Source organism: Amphiprion ocellaris, chromosome 15 (genome assembly GCF_022539595.1).
Source record: "Amphiprion ocellaris isolate individual 3 ecotype Okinawa chromosome 15, ASM2253959v1, whole genome shotgun sequence".
NCBI lineage: Eukaryota > Metazoa > Chordata > Actinopteri > Pomacentridae > Amphiprion > Amphiprion ocellaris.
Window position 1 is genome coordinate 7,952,303 of NC_072780.1, and position 20,460 is coordinate 7,972,762.

Consider the following 20,460-nt stretch of genomic DNA (forward strand, 5'->3'; position numbering starts at 1 on the left):
TGATTGGTGGGCTGCAGATAGGCGGTGCTGTGCATGGCATTTCATTGATATACGCTACAGCTGGTGGCTACAGATCAGCCACACGGAGTGAAAGGAGGGTAAGAAAGTGATGAAGGTTTGATGTTAGAGTGTTTTTTTTTTTCTATCCCAAGAAGGCTCGAGAACTGTTTGGTTGTATTAGAGAGTGGCACACCAAAGATTCACAGCAGCCAAAATGCTCTGCCACGTTACTCGTCCGGATTCGGTGGTGATGGAAGTGGAAGTTGATGCGAAGGCGAACGGTGAAGACTGTCTCAATAAGGTAGGATCAGCGCACGTCATGTTTAATTATTGTTCTTCAAAACGCAGCGAGAAACTTTACAATGTCTTGATCGGATCGGATATTCCGGTAACCAAAAAGCTAGTTTAGTTACATTTTATCAAGTGACGCTTGATGTGAGACTCTTTGGTAAGCAGCGGCAACTAAAGTATCATTTTACAGTTTCGCGTAAAAACTGAAGAAACAAAATATTTTGTGCGACGGGCAGAACAACAACAACAAAAACAGATCCATGTGGGGATTCACAGCCGGATTAGATATTCGTGCAGTTTGGCGGAAAACTGCCGACGGCCGCATCTACCTGCACAGATCAGTGAGAGGCAGATGGCTTTGTCCGGGTTACTAGAGTTCATTCTGGTGCGCTCAACGGGCCGCTCCACGCAAAGTGAAACTTCACGCTAAACTAAGTTGTGATCCCTTTATCTCCCACACCAGCACGCACATGGCAGTAGAGGAAGTTTTTTTCTTTTAAAATGTAAAGCTAATTCGTATGCATTGCATATATTCCCGACTTGCCGCGGCTATGAATGAGTTTTATCTCAGCCTCCGGGCTCCCTGCAGACCAGCGGTTATGTAAGAACCCATGGCCGCTGAGGGGGCGTGGGATTGAGGGGTTTGATGAGCCCCCTTTTTACCCCGGGAGAGCCTCCAAGTTCACTTCCAAGCAATCGTGAGCTTTAGAATATTAATGGCTTTTATGTGCGTGGAAGGAGCAGCAGGAGTAGCCAGTCTCTCTTTTATCACTATAAGAAAACAAGACAATAAAGTCTCTCTAGTAGGGCTGTGATGTAGCAGTCACATGGCAGGGAGTGTAATGTGAGTTAAGTCAACACATCCTGCTGCAAAAACTTGCATCCTTCTCATTTTTCACGACTAATCTGCAACAGAAGTCTGATGGAACACAATGTACTCACTTTAAAGGTTCTTGGATAGACTTTTTGTTTTGTTTTTTGTACAAAGCAGAGTTTGTTGATATGCAGGATCCACACGCGCTCAGAACATTGAGTAATGTACTGGAGAGAAACTCCTGAAAAAGGAAGATCGGATTGCAAAAAGAAAGCCAGCAACCTTTGTATGGAGATATTCTGGCTACAGACATTGACAAAAACAGCTACTGTCTTCCAGTTGTCTCCAGCACATGACTAATTTGTTTGCCCATTTAAATCAGCACCACAAAGCTCTGTGTGCGTGCAAAGCCAAATCTGAATGTTATCCCAAACAAAAAGCCTTTTTGGTTGTCTTTGCCACCATATGAGAAAACTTTCAGTTAGATTGTTTTTTAAATGTTTTGAACTCTATTCAAAAGCACTCCTCTCCGAAATCATCCCAGTCATTCAAGATTGATTAATTCTTTCCAAATAGAGTAACTCAATTCATCTGGTGCAAATTCTTGTTTTTTTTTCTCATATTGTACTCAGAAAAATGAAATATGGCAATGTCAGTTCTTTCCCTAGTACTGTGCAGCACTACTCAGGCTAGTGCCAGTTAATAAACACAAGAGCACAACAGAAAGGTGGAAAAATCTAATAAAATCACCAAAACCCTACTATGTTGTCTATGTAAAAACACATCAATAAACATTACACACACAATGTTAAACAATTATCATGTACCTCTCTTGGATCATGTGCAAAAAGAGGTTATTTTGGGGCCTTATGTCTGACTCATAATGTCATTACTAAGTTACTACCTAAACTCTGGTCATGTCACCTGGTACACTTTACATTCAAATAAAACATAAAAGAACATTGCTTTAAATCAAAATCATTTTTAACGTGGGATTTTTTAGACTTTTTTTTAAAATCAGCGTTACCCCTTTTTGTATTTATTGAATTTCTAATCACTTCTAATGGCTTTATGAACTTATAATCATGAATTTATGACAGCAACCTAAAATAAACATCTCTATTAAAGATATCTCTGAAGCTGTTAAAACTGTGATAAAAGCACTTTGCAAAAAGTCTTGTGAAACCTTCCTGTTGGCAAATGCTGCTGATTCATGCCACATTCCACTGAAAATAATAAGCTACTGCGGTTTCCCTTATTCAAGCATGTCTTTGCCTGCTGTCACCTACATTTGGCCTTTCTTACTGCTTTAAAAAGTCACATTTTGCAGGCAGCTTTTCTAATAACGGCGATCCTCCTGTCCAAATGATTTGATACGTCTCTTAATGCGCTTTTCCGCACGGTTAGTTTAGGATCCTCTCTGACTTCCTTTGTATAGATTCCTCTTTTGACTGGTGACCCATTTCTTTCATCTCTCTCCAGGTTTGCAGAAAGTTGGGCGTAATTGAAGTGGACTACTTTGGGCTGCAGTTCACAGGCAGCAAAGGAGAGAACCTGTGGCTGAATCTGAGGAATCGCATCTGCCAGCAGATGGATAATGTGGCGCCCTGTCGGCTGAGGCTGCGGGTCAAGTTCTTCGTGGAGCCCCATCTCATTCTGCAGGAACAGACGAGGTGCGTTTACCTGCTCACATGCTGCACAGACAATGATGTTTGTGAGGTTTGGCCACGTGAATAGATATAATTATATGTAAGCATGTCCTGTATGACACCTTCTATCTTGAAGCAGCAAATTAGCTTGGCACCCTCTCAGCAAAATACTATCTAGTGCATTAAAATATACTTTGAAAATATCTTTCCTTATGACTCCATGTGACCAGCGATGAGGGACATGTGCTGGAAAGAAGCCATCAGTAATGAGTTCCCAGATCATAATCTGATCACTTTGTTTCCAACCCAGTCAAAATGCCCGATAGTAACCTCTTCCCCAAGCCCTTCCGGGGTTACTACAGGTCGTTTTGGTGGAGCTCCAGGCAGGAAATGTGATCCAGCAGCTCTGGGGCTATGTGTTGCTGTGCGCCTGCCCCCACGGACCCTCTGTGCGACAGCCAGGACCTCTTGTCACTGCTCCCATTCAGCTGAAAATAACTTTTTGTTCCAATTGTTTGTGGCCATTTTTGTTTGAACAAAAGCCCCGCGTTTGACATTTCTGCAGATGCGGTATGGAAACGGGCCAGTGCAGGGTGTTCTCCTCGCAGGTTTTTGTTTCCACAGAAATACAGCATCACTGAGTCAAAGTTGCAGCTGTATCGTGGCAGTGTTTGTGACAGTCTCTCAGTATGGATTTCATGTGCAATTTTTGCGTATCTGAAATATGATGGCTACATTTTAATTTTAGATGCACAGCAGCAAACAAAAAAACCTGCCACAGTGAATAACATATTGGATTCCCATCTCACCCAGCTATCTGTCCACGCTGTCAGATTCACTGAAACCAGACTCGTAGTCCGAACAAAGCAGCAAGCCCTGACAAGTCTAGATCCTGACTCAGTATTCCCCTGCCCCAATTCTGTTTGAACTTATAGATAGAAAGTGCATTTGCGGCACTTGGAACCAGTCCCAAAAACTTGTTTCAGACAATCCCGTGGATGTGATATTCACCTCAGGCGGTGTCTCGATTGTTTAATACTGCAGGACTGGAAGCATAGATGTGGATCAAGGGCGCACTTGAGAGGGAAAACCTGTCTGGTGTCTTTTTAAAGATCCACCATGCTGCTCTCACCATCGCTCGCACACGTGCAGCACATAACTAGAGGTGTAAATTAAACTCACATGTATTTGTCTTGGCCAAATTTTCTGTATCCTCTCAGCTGCCACCCACTGCCCCCTCCACTCGGCTCCATCCAGCATGAAGATATCAACGTTACTCTTTTGTTGTCTGTTAGATATAAACTGTGCCTGCTCACACTTCCTCTCTGTCTCTCTCTCACCCTCCGCCTCCCTCTTTTCCGCCTCCCCCGACTGTGGCCCATATTTGGTGGCAACCTTTGAAGAGGAAAGCGAAAGCAAAGTGGGGGTAGTGGGAGAGACGACATGGAGGACACTTGGCTGCCTGCGCTCTGACCTCCACTTAATTAGCAAGGGTTATCAGCAGATGGCTGGCGTCGGGTGTGTGGAAGGTGGGGGGCCACAGGGTTGTGGCGGAGGAAAAAAGTTGAGATAAAGATGTACGATGGCAGGCGAGGGTACGTGGGGTTGCTGGTAACACTCACACCGCTGTGCTGTCAAGTTATGTGTTTAATTTTGGCCCATCCATCTGCTCAGATGTGATATAATTTAAGCGGTGAGGGTGCAAACGCCAGCATCAACTCGGCAACAAAGACATTCCTACATCAAGAGTCATGGCATTACTTTGAATTACTAGAATGTGTAGTTTTTATGACTAAATGTGGTAGTAAAGAGGTTTTTAAACTTGAATTTAAAGCACCTACTTTGACTTTAAAGGAATATACTCATAATTTAAGTAAATTAGTCATTTGAAGACTTGATAGGGTTCAATTCCTGTCATTTCTCATGCTGTCGCCTTTGACCTAGTTAAGCCAACACGGCCTCCATGCTCTACTGCAGATACAGACCAGCAAGCAGACATGCCTCATCATGTCTCAAAACCAGCTTCTATTGCACATTTCTATCATTCACCTATCTGAAAGCCACTTTACTAATAATTCCGAGGAATATATGTGGTCCAGTTCTGCAGAAAATTCACTCCCTTTCTTCATTTGTTCCATAACTCCATACATAGCAAGTGCACATGTGAGCTGGAGTAAATGTTCTGTGAAACGTTTGGATTTTTTCGGATGAGCCGAGGGGCTGGCTCCTGCCTCTACGCCCCTTCTTATAGGCCTTATTACATAACCTGCTGAACCCGCACAGAGCTGCTTAAATAAGCCGCTGTGTACTCTGCTGCCACGTAAAGCCTTGCAGGTCACTCCAATGTTCATGCTCACATGCAGCTGACTCTTTGGGTGCATTACTATGGTCTTCTTGTGCTGGAAAGGGTGATACACAGACTGAAAACCACATTTTCATAGTATTTAAACCAAAGCATCGACTGCTCATGTACAGCTGTAGCACATAGTACAGTTGTATGGTATGCATTTTTTTTAGAATTATATAACCTTTTGGACGGGTTCCTTTTATGCTCCCAACCAAAAGGGCAGCCATATCTATTTGAGCTGCAAGGCTTAAGTTTAGCTTGCATCTGTAGCAAAAACAAACATTTAATCTCATTGCTTTGAGATTTTCCATTTGCCCTTCTCTCACAGGCTTGTTTTTTTTGTTTGTTTTTTTTTTTTTAATAAATCTGGTTTTTCCCAGCTTGCCTAGGACACTTTTTTTTTTGCAAATGCATAAAATTGGCTTTGAGGATAGCTTTCTCTCCTCTGTCAGCTTTTGTTTTTTGAGCAGCACACTGCTTTGAAGGTCCAACAAGCCTGCAAGACTGAAGCAGAGCTTTTCAAACCTTTCTGTGGTTTCAGATAGTTTTGCACTGCGAGGTGCTTCCAATAATTTTCTTGTTGCTCATAAACCATCTGACATATCAAGTCATGTTTTTTTTTTATTGCTTTACTACCAAATAACAGTGTTTTTATTGGTTAAGGGCATACTGACCCAAGAGCGCCAACAACAGCATGTATTATCTGCATCATTAAACACCACTTGCTTGGGGGTGTTTCTGGTTTAAATATGTGAATGTTTCCCCTTCATTAGCCCTCGTATTTAACATTCTGATCAGGAAAACGCTGGATACCCTCAAAGGGCACAGCTATTAGCACAGGCTGTCTCAGAGACCCTGATTGTCAACCTGTTTACCTCTTTGGGGTTAAGTTTATCTTTAACTTAATTCCAAATGAGATTTAACTAAAGCAGAGTCATTTCAATCATTACACCTGCTAATGTCAGCAGTTTCCACCGGACAACATATTTCCATAACCATTGCGATTATGTATTAAAGAATGGCTAACACTTGGAGACGGTGACAAAAGAAAGACCGACACTCGAAGACAAACATGGCAGACTTTTGCTAAACAGTCTGTTCCGTGATGAAACGCAGCACTTGAAACAATTGCAGACTAAAAATATTGCTGTCTAACCTTAAGGACTGTGCTCTATTGATTGCTCTCACAGGACAGTGCTCCTTCTTTCTTATATAATCCCATTGATTATGTAACACTCCATCGATCCAGGATGTTTCCTTGTCTCAACCCTATTGCATGGTCTTGTAGGTTCAACTCTATGCAGTATGGATCAACTGAGAGGGGAAAAAATGGCAAAACAAACTTGACTTTGCACGAATGTACTCATGTTCTCTCCATTAATTAGTACTGATTTTTATTAGCGCTTTTATTTTCTGCACAATTCAACTTTGTGTTTTTTCCACAACATGAAACTGCAGCAGTAGTTCTCCCATGGAAACTAGAAAGAGGGCATCATCTCTGATAAAAGTCATGCGCTTCCTCGCCAACTGAATGTGCTACAAAAACAATTTGAGGTAATTTATTCAGGTCACACACCAAGTTCTCATTTTCAGCTCGCTGTGTGTGGCAAAGTACACAGATGATCAAACCCAAGATCACATAAGATGCCCGTGGGTCTCCTAGTGTTCAAAAACACAGATAAGTTTTTATCGGTGTGCACCACCATTGGTAATTATTCACTTTTAGCTTCCCTGTGAGTTTTTATATCCTCTGTTGTGCACTTGAGTAACCTGGGCCTGGTTTGTCTTGGGTGAAGTCATAACATTAGCCTTTTGTCCAAGAATGACAGAGTTGTTGTATTTGTTTGGCGTCAGAACTGAGGATTGATACTGGGCCGTAATCACCAGTTTACCATCCAGTGCAGAGCGCCAGTCTGCAGCCCAAGGAACTACACACACAAACATCTTCTTTGTTTTGTTGCTGTATAGCTTTCAGTGCAACTTGCCACAGTGCAAAAGGCACATGTGTTATATTTAGTGCAATCGCTCTGTGACTTTGTCCCAAACAAAACAATTGCATCTGTTCTCTTCATTCAGCAGACGACGTGGGAGAAGATGTTGAGCAAAGTTAACTACAGTTCATTGACAGATAGTAACCTCGCAGCACATGGCTTCTGGCAGTGTGTTATTTGACTAGCTTACAAACCGCATTGTTGAGAGTCCAACCGATGAGGTCTGAAACTCTACTGATGATTGGCTGCGTGAGGCGCAGTCTCTAGGCAGAGGTGTTAAGTTTCAGTTTGTGGGAACGTTTTGTTCCGCTGTGTACTGAACCGGCTGACATTCTGGATGCTGCTGAAATGGACACTGGGTTGGGGCAGAAAACATTAAAATGAGACAATGGTTTTTATAGCTGGGTGGAACAGACTGGAGGGGAGTTTAGTTGACTTGGTAATGAGTCTCTTACTTCAAAAAGCATGCCTGTTTTTTCTCTGTAGCACCAGAGTACATTTAAAAGTTCATTTTAAATTCCCATACAAATGCTTCATTTTGGGATATTTTAGTTATATTTAAATGGTTCACAGACTGGGCAGAAGAAATCTTCTAAAAAGCATGAATTATTTCATCCCTTTAGCTCAGCTCTGTACCCAGTGACCTATTTTTAAGCATTGTGTCTCAGGGTTCAGGCCTGCTTTAATTGAATTATTCCAGCCAGGCAATCAAGTACTCAAACATTCCTGCAGCCCCCCACATGACCTCTTCCCTTCTCCACGGCTGCTGTTTTGGATAGCAGTTTATTTCACCTGCGCATTCACAGCAGTGTTATGACGGTAAATAAGTAAGCCTCTTAAGACTTTGATTATGGGTGATCACCATGAAGGACAAAGCAACGTGGTGTATAGTGTATTACAGAAGAAGTATGCCAGGAGACTTTGGTCTCAGCACAGACTTCCTGGTATTCAGTCTGTGTGTTGGACTGTTAATAAAGGTCAGTTGAGAGTACATACAAAGCTGTGACAGAAGCGTACTACTCTCTGCCCTGATGATGTTGCACATATGTCTGAATAGGATCATGTGGCTGTCCTTTTATATGGTCAATCAAAAGGACTGAGTCATATAGAGAAGAGGCTTGGCAGCTGAAAAACAGTTTAATGAGTCTGCTGTATGGCATCCTCACACCCCAGCAAGAGACAGATTTAAGTCCCATGATTCAGTGTAGCCGAGGCACCGTCAGAAAAAGTCACAGTGACTCAATTTCTGTATCATCTGCCTGGAAACCCATTTACTTGAGCATGAGGCTCATTTATTCATCCCGTTGTATCCCGTCGCCTTGGTTACTGGTGTGCAAACGTGATGGGTTTGTAAAAAGATCTTTTTCAAGATGTATCTTAACACTGTTGATTAATGGACCCTTGCTACTCCACCACTCTGCGTATAGGATGGACCTTGACAGGTGCTGAGGCAGCACTGCAGCCTGATCCTGGCACAGCGATCTGAAAAGCTATCTGCTTAATGTAAAGGTCAGACAAGTAGAAGTGTAGGTGTTTTGTAATTAATTGGAGCAAATGTGACGGACCATGTTTTGTACAATCTGAACAAAGCATTTGTTATCATGGCAGGAGTTTTCATTTTTGCCAAGCTGGTGTTTTAAGACTCAGGAGGGGCTCAGGAGCAGGGGGAAGTTTTCATACCATCTGCACGTGAAGCGGCTGCATGTTGTTGTTTGTCTCGGGTTGTTTTGGTGGTAGCCGAGGGTGCATCTGATACCTCTCATCCCCGGAGCAGTCAGACAGGAAAAGCTACTGTTGATCTATAGTTACCTCTGTCAAAGAGCCTGTTAACCTGTTCTACTGTACGGCTTGTAATAAATGTTTTCTTCTCAATTTTATAATTGCAATTTTGGTTTGAGCTCAGCAAAGCAGGCACACCTGTTTACAACATGTGGGTGACTACAACAAGGGAAATGCCGCAGTGTGATCTCTTGCTCAGCAGATCAGAGACCAATAGCACATACCATGGCCCACGTTGTCACAGATGTCACAGACAAAGCGGAGGTTAAACTCGGTATGTTTCTTTTTTTGTCATCATCAAACCAACAGCACGCCGGGACTTGTGCTCCAGGAAGCTCTGAAGATATGAGATGCATCTCAGTCTGACTGATACATGACCGATCTTAACCTCTTGCCAATCCCCGCCTGAACTACAGTAACCTCCGCGGCTTGCCCTATAATAACCCTTTGTCGGCAACCTGTAGTAACCTCCCAGTCAAGTCGGCCCTATTGTTTGCGTCAGGCAGGTAGCTAACTAGCAGCGCTCCATCACATGATGCCTGCTGGGCCTGACACAATGGAGCGCAGTGTTTGTGTGTGTGTTGGAGGGAATGGGATGTTTAACACCATATCAAAGCACTGTTTGTTATGCCTGAGGCTAGTCAGCTATGGGGCTCCGTTGTTACAGTCTGGCGTTATCAGGGGCGGTGTAGACTGACTTTGTTTGTGTGCCACACAGCTGCTTTTACCGTTGTTGATACTCCTTGGAAGAAGTGTGCGTTTCGGATGAGGTGTGTCGGTGTTGTTGCGATCCGAAGCAGCTGTAATACACGTGTGTGATTGTGTTCTGTCACCTTGTGGGGGGGCTGGCTTTGTTTTTATTCAGTCCCATAGGATGACACAGGAAACGTCACCTCCAGATCATTCCCGTGTAGCTCCCATGAGGCACCTCAGCAAGACGCATTTTCTGCATAAACAAAACACAAAGGATTCATATAGTTAAAAGCGTGGTGCGTGCTGTCTTTCTTCTCCACTCAAAGTGTCCCTCTAAACCCTCTCAAATATCCTCAAGTCACGGTATGACCTGATTTGCACAGATGAAAATGTCTCTCTTAGCCTCATGCTTCAAAGAGAACTGTAGCCCAAGGGAGATTTCCTTTAGTTTAAATAACAAGCAGCTTCAGGAGCAGTGTGCTTTTAGCCTAGCACATCATGCAGATGGCAAGAAGTATTTGGTGAGAGGAAAGAAAATGAAGTTGCTTTAAATGTGGAGGGACATGTGGTAAGCAAAGTGACACGTAGCCAAATAAAAGACAGCAGAAGAAAGCTGCCTGACTGGTTTGTGGTCAACCAGGTGACTTGAAGCAGGCTGGTTTACAATCTTCTTAAGGTTATTGTGCCATAGGTCACCTCAAGGAAGGCTCCATATGGGTTACTATAGTTCAACGTTCTCCATGATGTAAGGATTGCCTCAGTCAGGGTGTTACTGCTGTTGACGTCTTGTGTCCCGCTGCGAGAAGGAAAGAATTCCTCACATCTTCTGGTCAAAACAATGGAAAGACCTGCCACGGCTTATTTTTTGGGAGAATTTAGCTGTTTTTCTTGGACACACCAGAACTCCATGTTCTCTTTTTAATCATGCAGCCCAAACAATAACAATTGTTGTTTATAACCGCCATTAATCTTTTGAACCGTTTTCCCGACTGTCACTTCATAAACCCGCCTCAGTCTGAGCAGGAACGGTTCATATCAGGCAAAAGAAAATCAGTATTGCCTTGTCTCTATACGGCCACGGTGTATTCATGTCAATAAGCCACATATAGAGACACATGGAGCGGTCACTCGTACTGTTTGCCCAGCAGTCGGCCAATGAGTCACAGGTGAAAAGTCCAAGTACATTATACCCCGGAGAAAGCTGTCATTCAATCCTTTCATGTCTTTCCCTTCCTCTATTTCCACTCACAGAGTGTCCGGTGAAATCATTTAAAGGAAGTTCTAATAGTAGGTTTTGCGGAAGAGGCTGAAATAGAGAAAGAGAGTCATTGTAGCTACAGAACAAATGTCAGTTGCTTTGCCTTCTGCTGCACACACGCACGCACGCACGCACGCACGCACGCACACACACACACACACACACACACACACCAACACCTGCTGTCTGTGGTGACATTCAAGCTTTGCAATGACCACCTGCTGTAGATCTGGACTCCTTAACCATCACACATAGAAGTTAGTTCTACCACAAAAGTCTCTAATTTGTCCCTTTTTTTCTCAGGGGACAAATGTGAAGAAAAACATTGTCTGGGTTTGTTAATTCAGCTACAGTGCACTCAGATCAAAATGTCAGAAATAAGATTTTCATTCTGTTTCTCCTCTTGTTTCCAACAGACATATCTTCTTCATGCATGTGAAGGAGGACCTCCATAACGGTCACCTGCGTATGGGCTCGGAACAAGCAGAGGAGCTGAGCGCACTCCTGGCACAGGCAGAGTTTGGTGACTACAACCAAAACACAGCCCAGTACTGGTATTCAGAGCTGTGTGGGGAAGAACCCAGCACTGCCACCATCAACAGGTACAACACTCGCTCAAGAGCTTTAAATCAAAACGTTGGAGTCTTTGGGAACATTTAGTCACTGCTTTGCCTTTCATAAGTAGCAGGCATTACTCCCACCTGAAAGTATCGCTATGGATGTTACGAAAATTGGAATTTAAGTAGATTTAAACATACAAATTATCACACAACGTCTGATTAGACAGTCTCTGAAACCTACTGACCTTTCTCTGGCTCGGCGCTCCTGAACCTCTGCCGTCGCACTATTTCTGAGGGAGATAAGAGTCCATCCCTAAAAAGACATGATAAAAAATAAATAATGAGTCGTGGCAATGAGCCAAGGGTGAAAGGGTGATGTAATGTAGCAGCTGGTGTTCCAGGGAAATTAAAAAAAAAAAAAAAAAAAAGAATTTCAGGACCTCAAAATGCTGTTTTAAGAAATAGCAGTTGAACTACATGTTGTCTTTTATATTTTACAGCATCTTTCTTCTCAGTTAGAGTAACATTTTTTTCTTAATCTGAGGTGAAAGACTTTAGATAAGAATACATTACACACAGCCAAACAGCAGTGAGAGCTAATACACCCACACACTCATCAGGAGATCAGATAGCTTGTGTTTGCAGAGTTCTTCTGACAGAACCTCTCACTGTACATCATGAAACCAGAGTGACAGAGTTTTACTACTACAGCATTTTAGAGGCTGCAACCCGTGGCATTACCATATATCTGACAGTTTGACAAGCTTTTTTTTTTTTGTTCACACTTCTCTTTTCATTCATACACCCTTCCTTCTGTTGCATCAAGTCTTTAAAGTTGCTACTGGAATGAGTTGTTGCGCTCATGGAACTGTATCCTACCTGCTCAGACATTTTATACATTATCAAGCCCCGTCTCCCAAACGTGCTACAATAAACTCTGTTCATAGCTACACAAACACTCAATCCAAGCCTGTTATTTTTGCAAATGCATGCATTTCCTAACCGTTATTCTTTTTAAATTTCACAGAATGTCCATAAACTCTGAATCAGTGTGGTGTTCATGTGTCATTATGCATTCTGTAGAAGCGTTCCTGTATGCAGCCTAAGCATTGGTCTCATAAGGGAAGCTGTCAGAAAAGCTTTGTGCCTGAGGGTGTGTTCAGCTTTGACAGATAAAACACACTCTAGTCTTGCTTGTATAATACACCCGTCAATGTAGGTGGTTCTTGATGTGTGATCATCTGCTTGATAACCTCTGTGTCGTTTCCAGTCTGAGCCTGAAAGCTCATTAAACTACAGCTGTCTTCCTCTCCATTTCTTCTACAGTATCATTTCTAGGCACAGAGCTCTGGAGGGTTTGAGCCAGGGCTCGGTGGAGTATCAGGCCCTGCAGCTGGTATCTTCTTTGGAGCACTATGGCGTGGAGTGGCACTGGGCTCGCGACGCTAACGGTCAGCGGTTGGCTATCGGAGTTGGACCGGAGGGGATCGCCATTTGTAAGGAGGACTTCAGTTTAGTCAACAGGTACACCCCACCTAGATGCAACTTCTTGCAATTTTGTTGCTTTGAAAACTGCCTGTGTTTCTTGTATGTAGTCCATATGCAACAATTTCCTGTCATTCCTTTTTTTAGGATAAGCTACCCCATCATCCAGATTGCCACCCAGTCGGGGAAGAGCGTCTACCTGACAGTTACCAAGGACACAAATGACAGCGTGGTGCTTTTGTTCAAGCTTATCAGTAACCGGGCAGCCAATGGTCTGTACCGGGCCATCACAGAGACCCACGCTTTCTACAGGTGAGTGCTAAAGATGGTTTTTAATCCCGGCTCAGTGGCTCACATAAAGCACCACTCTGAGGCTATACACTGCAGCTGTGTAATCACATTTTAATAGAAGAGACTTCAGGCTTTCTGATAACTTTTGCACCGTTCCACAAAGTGAATACCTCTAAATCATTAGAGGCAGGCAGCAGACTAAAGACTGTAGCTCACCTCATGTGGTGAGCCAAGATAAGTTAAAATTAATTTTAAGCACTGCTGCACAGAGTTCTGCGTTTCTATATGGATGTCTGTCAGTGGTCTTGGCGAGAGCTCTTCAAGGTTTTTCCAGAGTCAGATTAGGTTTTTAGGGGGTAACTTTGCACCAAGGTAACTGTGATCGCCACATGTATAATAAAAGCAAGAAGTCTGTGTTTTAATCTGCTCATTTTCCTTTTAATTCTGACTGTACAATAAACAAAAGCTCCCAATTAACTTTCTTATTTTTTCCTCTTATTCTCAGTTCTTTTGGTGTTGTTAGCTAAAATCTCTTTACAGGAAAAAACTTGTCTGCTAGTCATTCATTAGTCTGACCTGATTCTGAATGCATCTCCTAACCTCTTAGGCTTGTTGGAGTAATATAATACAGTTTATTGTTCACTGTCCTTCACCTAACACTACGAGAGAGGTGGAGGAAAGCCTGATCTAAAATGTGCTCTGTAAAAACATGTTTTGCTCTATTTAGTCATTGCTGACAGGGTATGCAACCTCTCACACTCGTACACATTAACTAAGTGTTCATCGGTTACTTTTTAGCCGTTTTCATGGTGTAAATACATGCATTGTGGGGGACACAGTCACAGAAAAGCACGTCCTTGACCTGAATGAACGTTGATGGAAATATAGATTGCTCGGGACAATCTTTCATTGGTTCAAAAAAGTGTTTTCTTTTCCCATAGACGATATGTGTGCACGCTCAAAAAAAATTTGCAGTGAGCGGGGACAATTCAAATGGCTGAGCTATGAAATTGTTCTCAATCACAATAGTACAAAGGTACAAAAGACAGCCCTGTGCTTTTGTTTCAGGGATGGGTTTTAGCTCAGAGTCTGCAGATTTTTGCAGCAGGCATGTCTTCATCATGCTCAGTCAGAAGCAAGTGTACAGTGTTTATCTTACAGTGGTGAATGTGGCTTTGGAGCACAATGAACTTAATAAATACACAGTGCAAAGGGGATATTAAATAAACACACACATGCCCAGAGTACTGTTACTGCAGAAATCATTACTTACACAGATGCTTGGATCAGTAGTAGATAGTTTACAGGTTAAATGTTCTTTTTATTTACATTAGTAATCAAGTCTCACTTTCATTTCCAGGTGTGACACAGTTACCAACGCAGTGATGATGCAGTACAGCAGAGACTTTAAGGGCCACCTGGCTTCACTCTTCCTCAATGAAAACATCAACCTGGGCAAGAAATATGTGTTTGACATCCGACGTACCTCCAAGGAAGTGTACGACCACGCTCGCCGCGCGCTCTACAACTCCGGCGTCGTGGACCTGGTGTCGCCCTCCGAAAGCGGCGAGCGCTCGTCTCCTTCACGCTCCCCAAACAGGGACGAGCAGCAGGACGAGGGGCTGGACTGTGGCAGCTGCCAGCAGAGCCGGGCCCTGCAGGAGCGGCTGCAGAAGCTCCGAGAGGCTCTGCTGTGCATGCTGTGCTGCGAGGAGGAGATAGACGCTGCCTTCTGCCCCTGCGGCCATATGGTGTGCTGCCAGACCTGCGCAAATCAGCTTCAGGTGAGACTCTTCTCCACAGACTTATGCACGAAAGACAAATGAGTTTGTTTATTAGCCACAGCAGGTGGGCTTTTCATTAGTATGGTAAGCATTTGCTAAGTCATATATCCACTGCAAATGCTTGGATCAGCGCTGCTCTATTAGAAGTACTTCATAAAAATGAATTAGACACCAAATCAAAAGCTTGAAAATCAAAGTTTAGTTTTGTTTGGTCCTCAACTCAAAGAACCTCATCTTACTTTGAGTCTGCAGTTTTACTGAAAGCTCTTTAATTACACTTTAGTTCCAACTTCCCATCCTTTTATGGTCCTTTAAACAACGTCCAAAGCCTTGCTTACACTCTGCTGACCTGATTGTCCTCGCACTTAATCAGCTAAATGTTGCCCATCTTGTGGAAGCAGATGGTGTGTGTGTGAGTTTGTCTTATGAAGGGATTATAGCAGCCAGGCAAATCTCCCTTCCATTAACTCGACTAGGAAACGTGACCCAGCTAATAGACGTGTGAATGACTCAGTAGAAACTTGAGGAAAGGAAGGAAAGCTTGCTGCGTTCAGAAAGGAAAAATTCTCCAATGTGAGAGCTGTTTCTATAATCTGACTGAGTTTGTGTCGCTCTTTTCTAGAAGATATTTGTCGCAGTGTCTGTTTTAACGCTGATGGGAGATGACGTGAGTTCTAACTGCCAGATAATTGCCTGAACAGAACATTCTGTGTGGCTCTGTGTTGGATGATTGCGATCATGTTTTCTCTTAGCTTGCACTTGTCTTTCCTGGCTTAGACACCTCCTGCTTTTATGTCCTGTCTAGGTGCTGTTAGCAGTGTGCTTAGCAATGCATCTAGTTATGAGTCTTTGGGAATCATTATTATATTATCTATGATAACTCAACTTGTCATAAAGTACACGGATTTTGCATTTGCAAGCTTGTTTTTTTCATTTCTAAAGTGAGATGTAGATTCTCAGCTATTCAGGTCATGGTAATTAAAACTTCAGTAGAAAGCAAATGGACTTGTGCTTGTTCTTAATTATGTTTCCCATCTCATTCAAGAGGGTCTTCAGTTCTAAATGATGAGCAGTCTCAGATATTTACTGTCACCCCCAAATCACATGGTTAATGACATGTTAATGACTCGCATGCCTCAAGGTATAACTGGCTGTGAATCTGCCAAGTCGAGGGATGACTCAAGGTGTTAATGATGGTGAAATTTTCTAGAAGGGATCTGAAGATTCTTGTATAAATACTTAAACAAGTGTGTCAGCTCCCCACTCACAATTAGGTGATTTCAAATTATCTTTGATTTCTTTTGAAATGGTTTGTTTATTACCTTTTTAATGACAATTGAGAAACTAGGACAAAAGTATTGAAAAAGTCTTTTAAAAAGATACAAAATAGCATGGTCTTTACTTTTATCCTCATTCATATTTCAACTTTACATTAAAAATAATCCCAACTAGGGCACCTGGATAGCTCAGCTGGTTGAGTGGGCGACCTACTCAACTAGTTAGCTTCAAACTATTGAAGCTAACTACCTAGCTAGTGCTACAGCAAGCTAATATAGCATAACCTCATTAGCTTAACATAAATACAGCTTGTTAGCCTTTTTTGACACTTAATAATGCTTTTTATTTGCTGCTGGTTAGCTATAATGTTACTCTATTAGAGAATATTGTACATAATTTATCAGAAATCCAACTTTAGCAAGGCTGGAGCTTCAAAAATCATTATTAACACTCGTGTCATCCTGCGGGTCAAAATTGACCTGTTTTAAAGTTTGAAAATGTGGAGAAAAAAATATTTTCACAGTGAAACTTCTGATGTCCACATTTTCAACATTTTTAAACATTTTTTGGTGGAAAAAAAGAAATGTTAAATGTTTCTTAAGAACATTCACAAAAAATCAACCAAAATCCAGCAAATTTTGCTGGATTTTGATTGATTTTTTTGTGAATGTTCTTAAAGGAAATATTACAAGTTTTACTGATATATATGTAATCACTTTAGATATTTTTAGGATTTTTTTGGAAGATTTTTACTATTTTTTTTGAAAATATTTACAAGAATTTTCTTGCCAAATTTTGGATTTTTTTTTTTTTTTTTTAAATAAAACTTTTAAGTGAAACTTTTAAGGAGTTATTGGAATTTTCTTCTTGAAGGTTTTGCACATTTTCAGAAATTTGTGGAATTTTTTTGCTGGATTTTTTTTTCCAGACAAGGAAACAATATTTTTTGGGGCCTGTAAATGAAGACAACAGGAGGGTTAACTCTATGTCAGAAGTCTCACATTTTCACGTATTACACAAGAAGTTTATACAGTTTTTTTTTTCTTTTTTTGCTGTTGTTCAAACTAGAACTTGGTGCTAAATACTTGTCTTTCTTTCCCCCCAGTTGTGTCCTGTGTGCCGGTCAGAGGTGGAACATGTGCAGCACGTCTACCTGCCGACATGCACCAGCCTGCTGAGCCTGACGCTGTCCGACAACCACCATCAACGCAGCAGCATTCCCGCCCCCATCCACAGAGACATGGCGTCTCCTCACACCTGCTCCACCACCGAGTACGAACACAAGCTCTACCACACATAAAGACGCCTCTGGTCCACCTACCAAACTCCACTATGAACACTTTAAACCTAAACCAGCCAGATTTCACGTGTTTTCTGCCTGGACTTCACCAACCTACCAAACATGTAGAAACTCCTGAGCATAATCAAAGACACTCAGCTTTTGTGTGTTTTTATTGTTCGCTTTTGGACTGTCAGTTTGTCTGATTTGGTTCTTAGTATTGTTGTTGTTTATGTATTATTCTGTTCAGGTTGTCTTTGTTTGAAACACCTTCTCCCCACCACAATGTCGTTTTAGATTAGGATCTCATTGTCCTTGTTAATTAAGTTATTGCATCAGTTGACCTGATACAGAATTATGCTTTTGAATTTATATTTTGGTTGTTTGCTCCATATCAGGCTCGTAGCCCCACAACCTGAACCACATGATGAACCTGTGTGTTTTAGAATAGCTAAACACTGTACATAATTTTCATTTTTAAAACTTCCTTACATTTTAAAACCTATGTTTTGATTTGAGAATTGAATTTCATGGTGTAATGGAGTGAAATGCATTTTTTTTTTTTTTTTTTTTAAAATATTTTATTGTTTTTCATGTTTTCCATGCCAATGATGGGGTTTTTAGAGGCTCAGCAGTACTGCTCCTGAATATACTGCATACTCATTAGACACAACAGGAAACAAGACTCTTCTTCTGGTAGTTTTGAAGTCACACTAGAGTCTTGAAGGGTCTTTTAGTCCTTTAGAACTGTATGTTGCTCACACTCCCTCAACCTCTGAACCTCAGAAAAGGGCTTGATGACTAATTGCCATTTCTAAAACAACAGGCCCGGTTTCATAAACTGCTCCACTTCCACATATTTATCTTCATCCAAACAGAAAATATTAATACTACAAGGACTAAAAGGCTCTTCTTAGTAAACACACAACCACAATTCTCTCCAAAAATAGGAATTTGTCCAACAGCAGCTGCTTCCTCTGAACACCCCAGCTATAAATTTCTTCTCTGGGGTGTACTAGTGAGCTCTTTTTTGATATTTTAAAGGGTACTAGGAGATCTGTACGTGCAATACTTGCTTGCTTTTTTGCCAAGCTTTTCAGTTTTATTTAATTTCAAAGACTGTATTTAAATTTTTTAAAAAAGCGACATTGTCACTTTACCAAGGAAGTTTTCCACACGTCTGTAGGGGGTTTTGGCCTTAATGTAGCAGCAACACGTTTTTATTTCTACAAGCTTTCCACAGACTCTTTTTGTTTTCTGGTAAGAAAAGGAAAAAAAACTTGTTTCTTTAATGCTGACACAGTTATGCTCAGTCACTGCAGGGGAAGTACTTTTATTTTTCACTTTGTACAAAGTAGCGATTTGTTTCTGTTTTCTGAAGCAAATGCCACTATCCTCTGTTAAATAACTCTTAATTAAGTCATTTTTATATATTCTGCTTTTAACAGAAGAGAAAGTATTAATAAAGTTGTTTTTAAAAAAAACAGTGTCGTCATGGAGCATCTGTTTCAGTTTTGTGGTCATCTCCAAACACTTGAGGGTAGAACAAGCAGAACGCCACTGAAACCGAGAGTAATATTATGATAATTGTAGCGTGTTAAATTATTAAAGGAGACACTGTTTGGGTGAACCAGTGCTTTCCCTGAGTATTAGGATGCAGGAACCACTATGCCAGACGTTCCCCCTGACAGTTGATACCTCCATAAAAAGTTGCAAAATTAATCTAAGTGGTCACCACAGAAAATGGAAAAAAGTTTTTGTTCTATTATTGAAATCTTTGCCTTTTTCTTCCAAATTTAAGATGCATTTACCTCTTCGGGAATCAAACAGTGCTAATACCATTTTTTTAAAAAAAGAGGAAAATGTCCTCTTTCTTTGGTTGAACTAGTTACAAATCATGTCAACTAAGGTCATAATCTTTTGGTGAAGCGGCTATAAGAAGGAACCAACCCCAATAAAGCGGGAAAACACTACATTCAGACGTTTGGAGCTTTAAGGAGGCAGATTTACTGATAACTGAAGGGAATAATTAGCATGATAAAACCATGTGGAAGTTCTTTAAATCAGACAGACTGGTTTTGTTAACCCTCGTGTCGTCCTGCAGGTCAAAATTGACCCGTTTTAAAATTTAAAAATGTGGGGAAAAAATATTTTCACAGTGAAACTTCTGATGTCCACATTTTCAACATTTTTGGGAAATCTTTGAACTTTTTTTGGTGGGAAAAAAGGAATGTTAAAAATGTTCTTAAAGAAAATATTAAAAGTTTTACTAATATATATATAATCACTTAAGATATGTTTAGGATTTTTTGGGAAGATTTTTACTCATTTTTTGAAAATATTTACAAAAATTTTCTTGCCAAATTTGGGGATTTTTAAAAAAAAATAATACTTTTGGGTGCCCGTATAGCTCAACGCGTTGAGTGGGTGACCCATGTACAGGGCTGGTCCCTGACGCAGCTGGTCCGGGTTTGATTCCCGCTCGCGGCCCTTTGCTGCATGTCTTCCCCCGACTCTTCTCCCCTGTTTCCTGTCTCTCTCTCTCACTGCGCCTATCTAATAAAGCCCACAAAAAGGCCAAAAAAATAACTTAAAAAAAAAAATAATAATAATAATACTTTTAAGGGAAATTTTTAAGGAATTATTGGAATTTTCTTCCTGAAGGTTTTGCAAATTTCCAGAAATTTAGAGAATTTTTTTGCTGATTTTTTGGTGCCCGTAAATGAAGACAACAGGAGGGCTAAGACCAGTAAGGCTATTCTGAGTACCTACCATGACTTTCCTCCTCACTTCTCCCACTTGTTTTGTACACTGAAAGGTCAACCCATCACTGGGAGGCTGTGGAAGAGAGCTGAAAGTTGTCTTAGCAGCCGCTGGGAGAAAGAGGCGCTCTGCTTTTATTCGAACTGACAGGCACCACTGGACCTTGATTACAAAGTTTGGAAGGAAGAGCTAAAAGTA

General features: G+C 41.5%; 1 protein-coding gene across 1 annotated transcript; it reads left to right on the plus strand.

Moving 5' to 3' along the window:
* The first annotated feature begins 68 nt into the window (after window positions 1-68).
* Window positions 69-19,231, plus strand: mylipa (myosin regulatory light chain interacting protein a). The gene is made up of 7 exons (XM_023268786.3): window positions 69-301; window positions 2,588-2,778; window positions 11,239-11,424; window positions 12,709-12,906; window positions 13,015-13,179; window positions 14,519-14,942; window positions 17,326-19,231. The coding sequence occupies exons 1-7, from the start codon at window positions 215-217 to the stop codon at window positions 17,518-17,520; spliced, it is 1,446 nt and encodes a 481-aa protein (XP_023124554.1). The 5' UTR covers window positions 69-214; the 3' UTR covers window positions 17,521-19,231.
* Window positions 19,232-20,460: the final 1,229 nt, after the last annotated feature.

Bases quoted from the DNA above. Each gene is read 5' to 3' on its own strand.
- mylipa (XM_023268786.3), top strand. From the start codon at position 215: ATGCTCTGCCACGTTACTCGTCCGGATTCGGTGGTGATGGAAGTGGAA. The intron at 302-2,587 runs GTAGGATCAGCG...ATCTCTCTCCAG, and splicing joins GTGAAGACTGTCTCAATAAG to GTTTGCAGAAAGTTGGGCGT. The intron at 12,907-13,014 runs GTACACCCCACC...TCCTTTTTTTAG, and splicing joins GACTTCAGTTTAGTCAACAG to GATAAGCTACCCCATCATCC.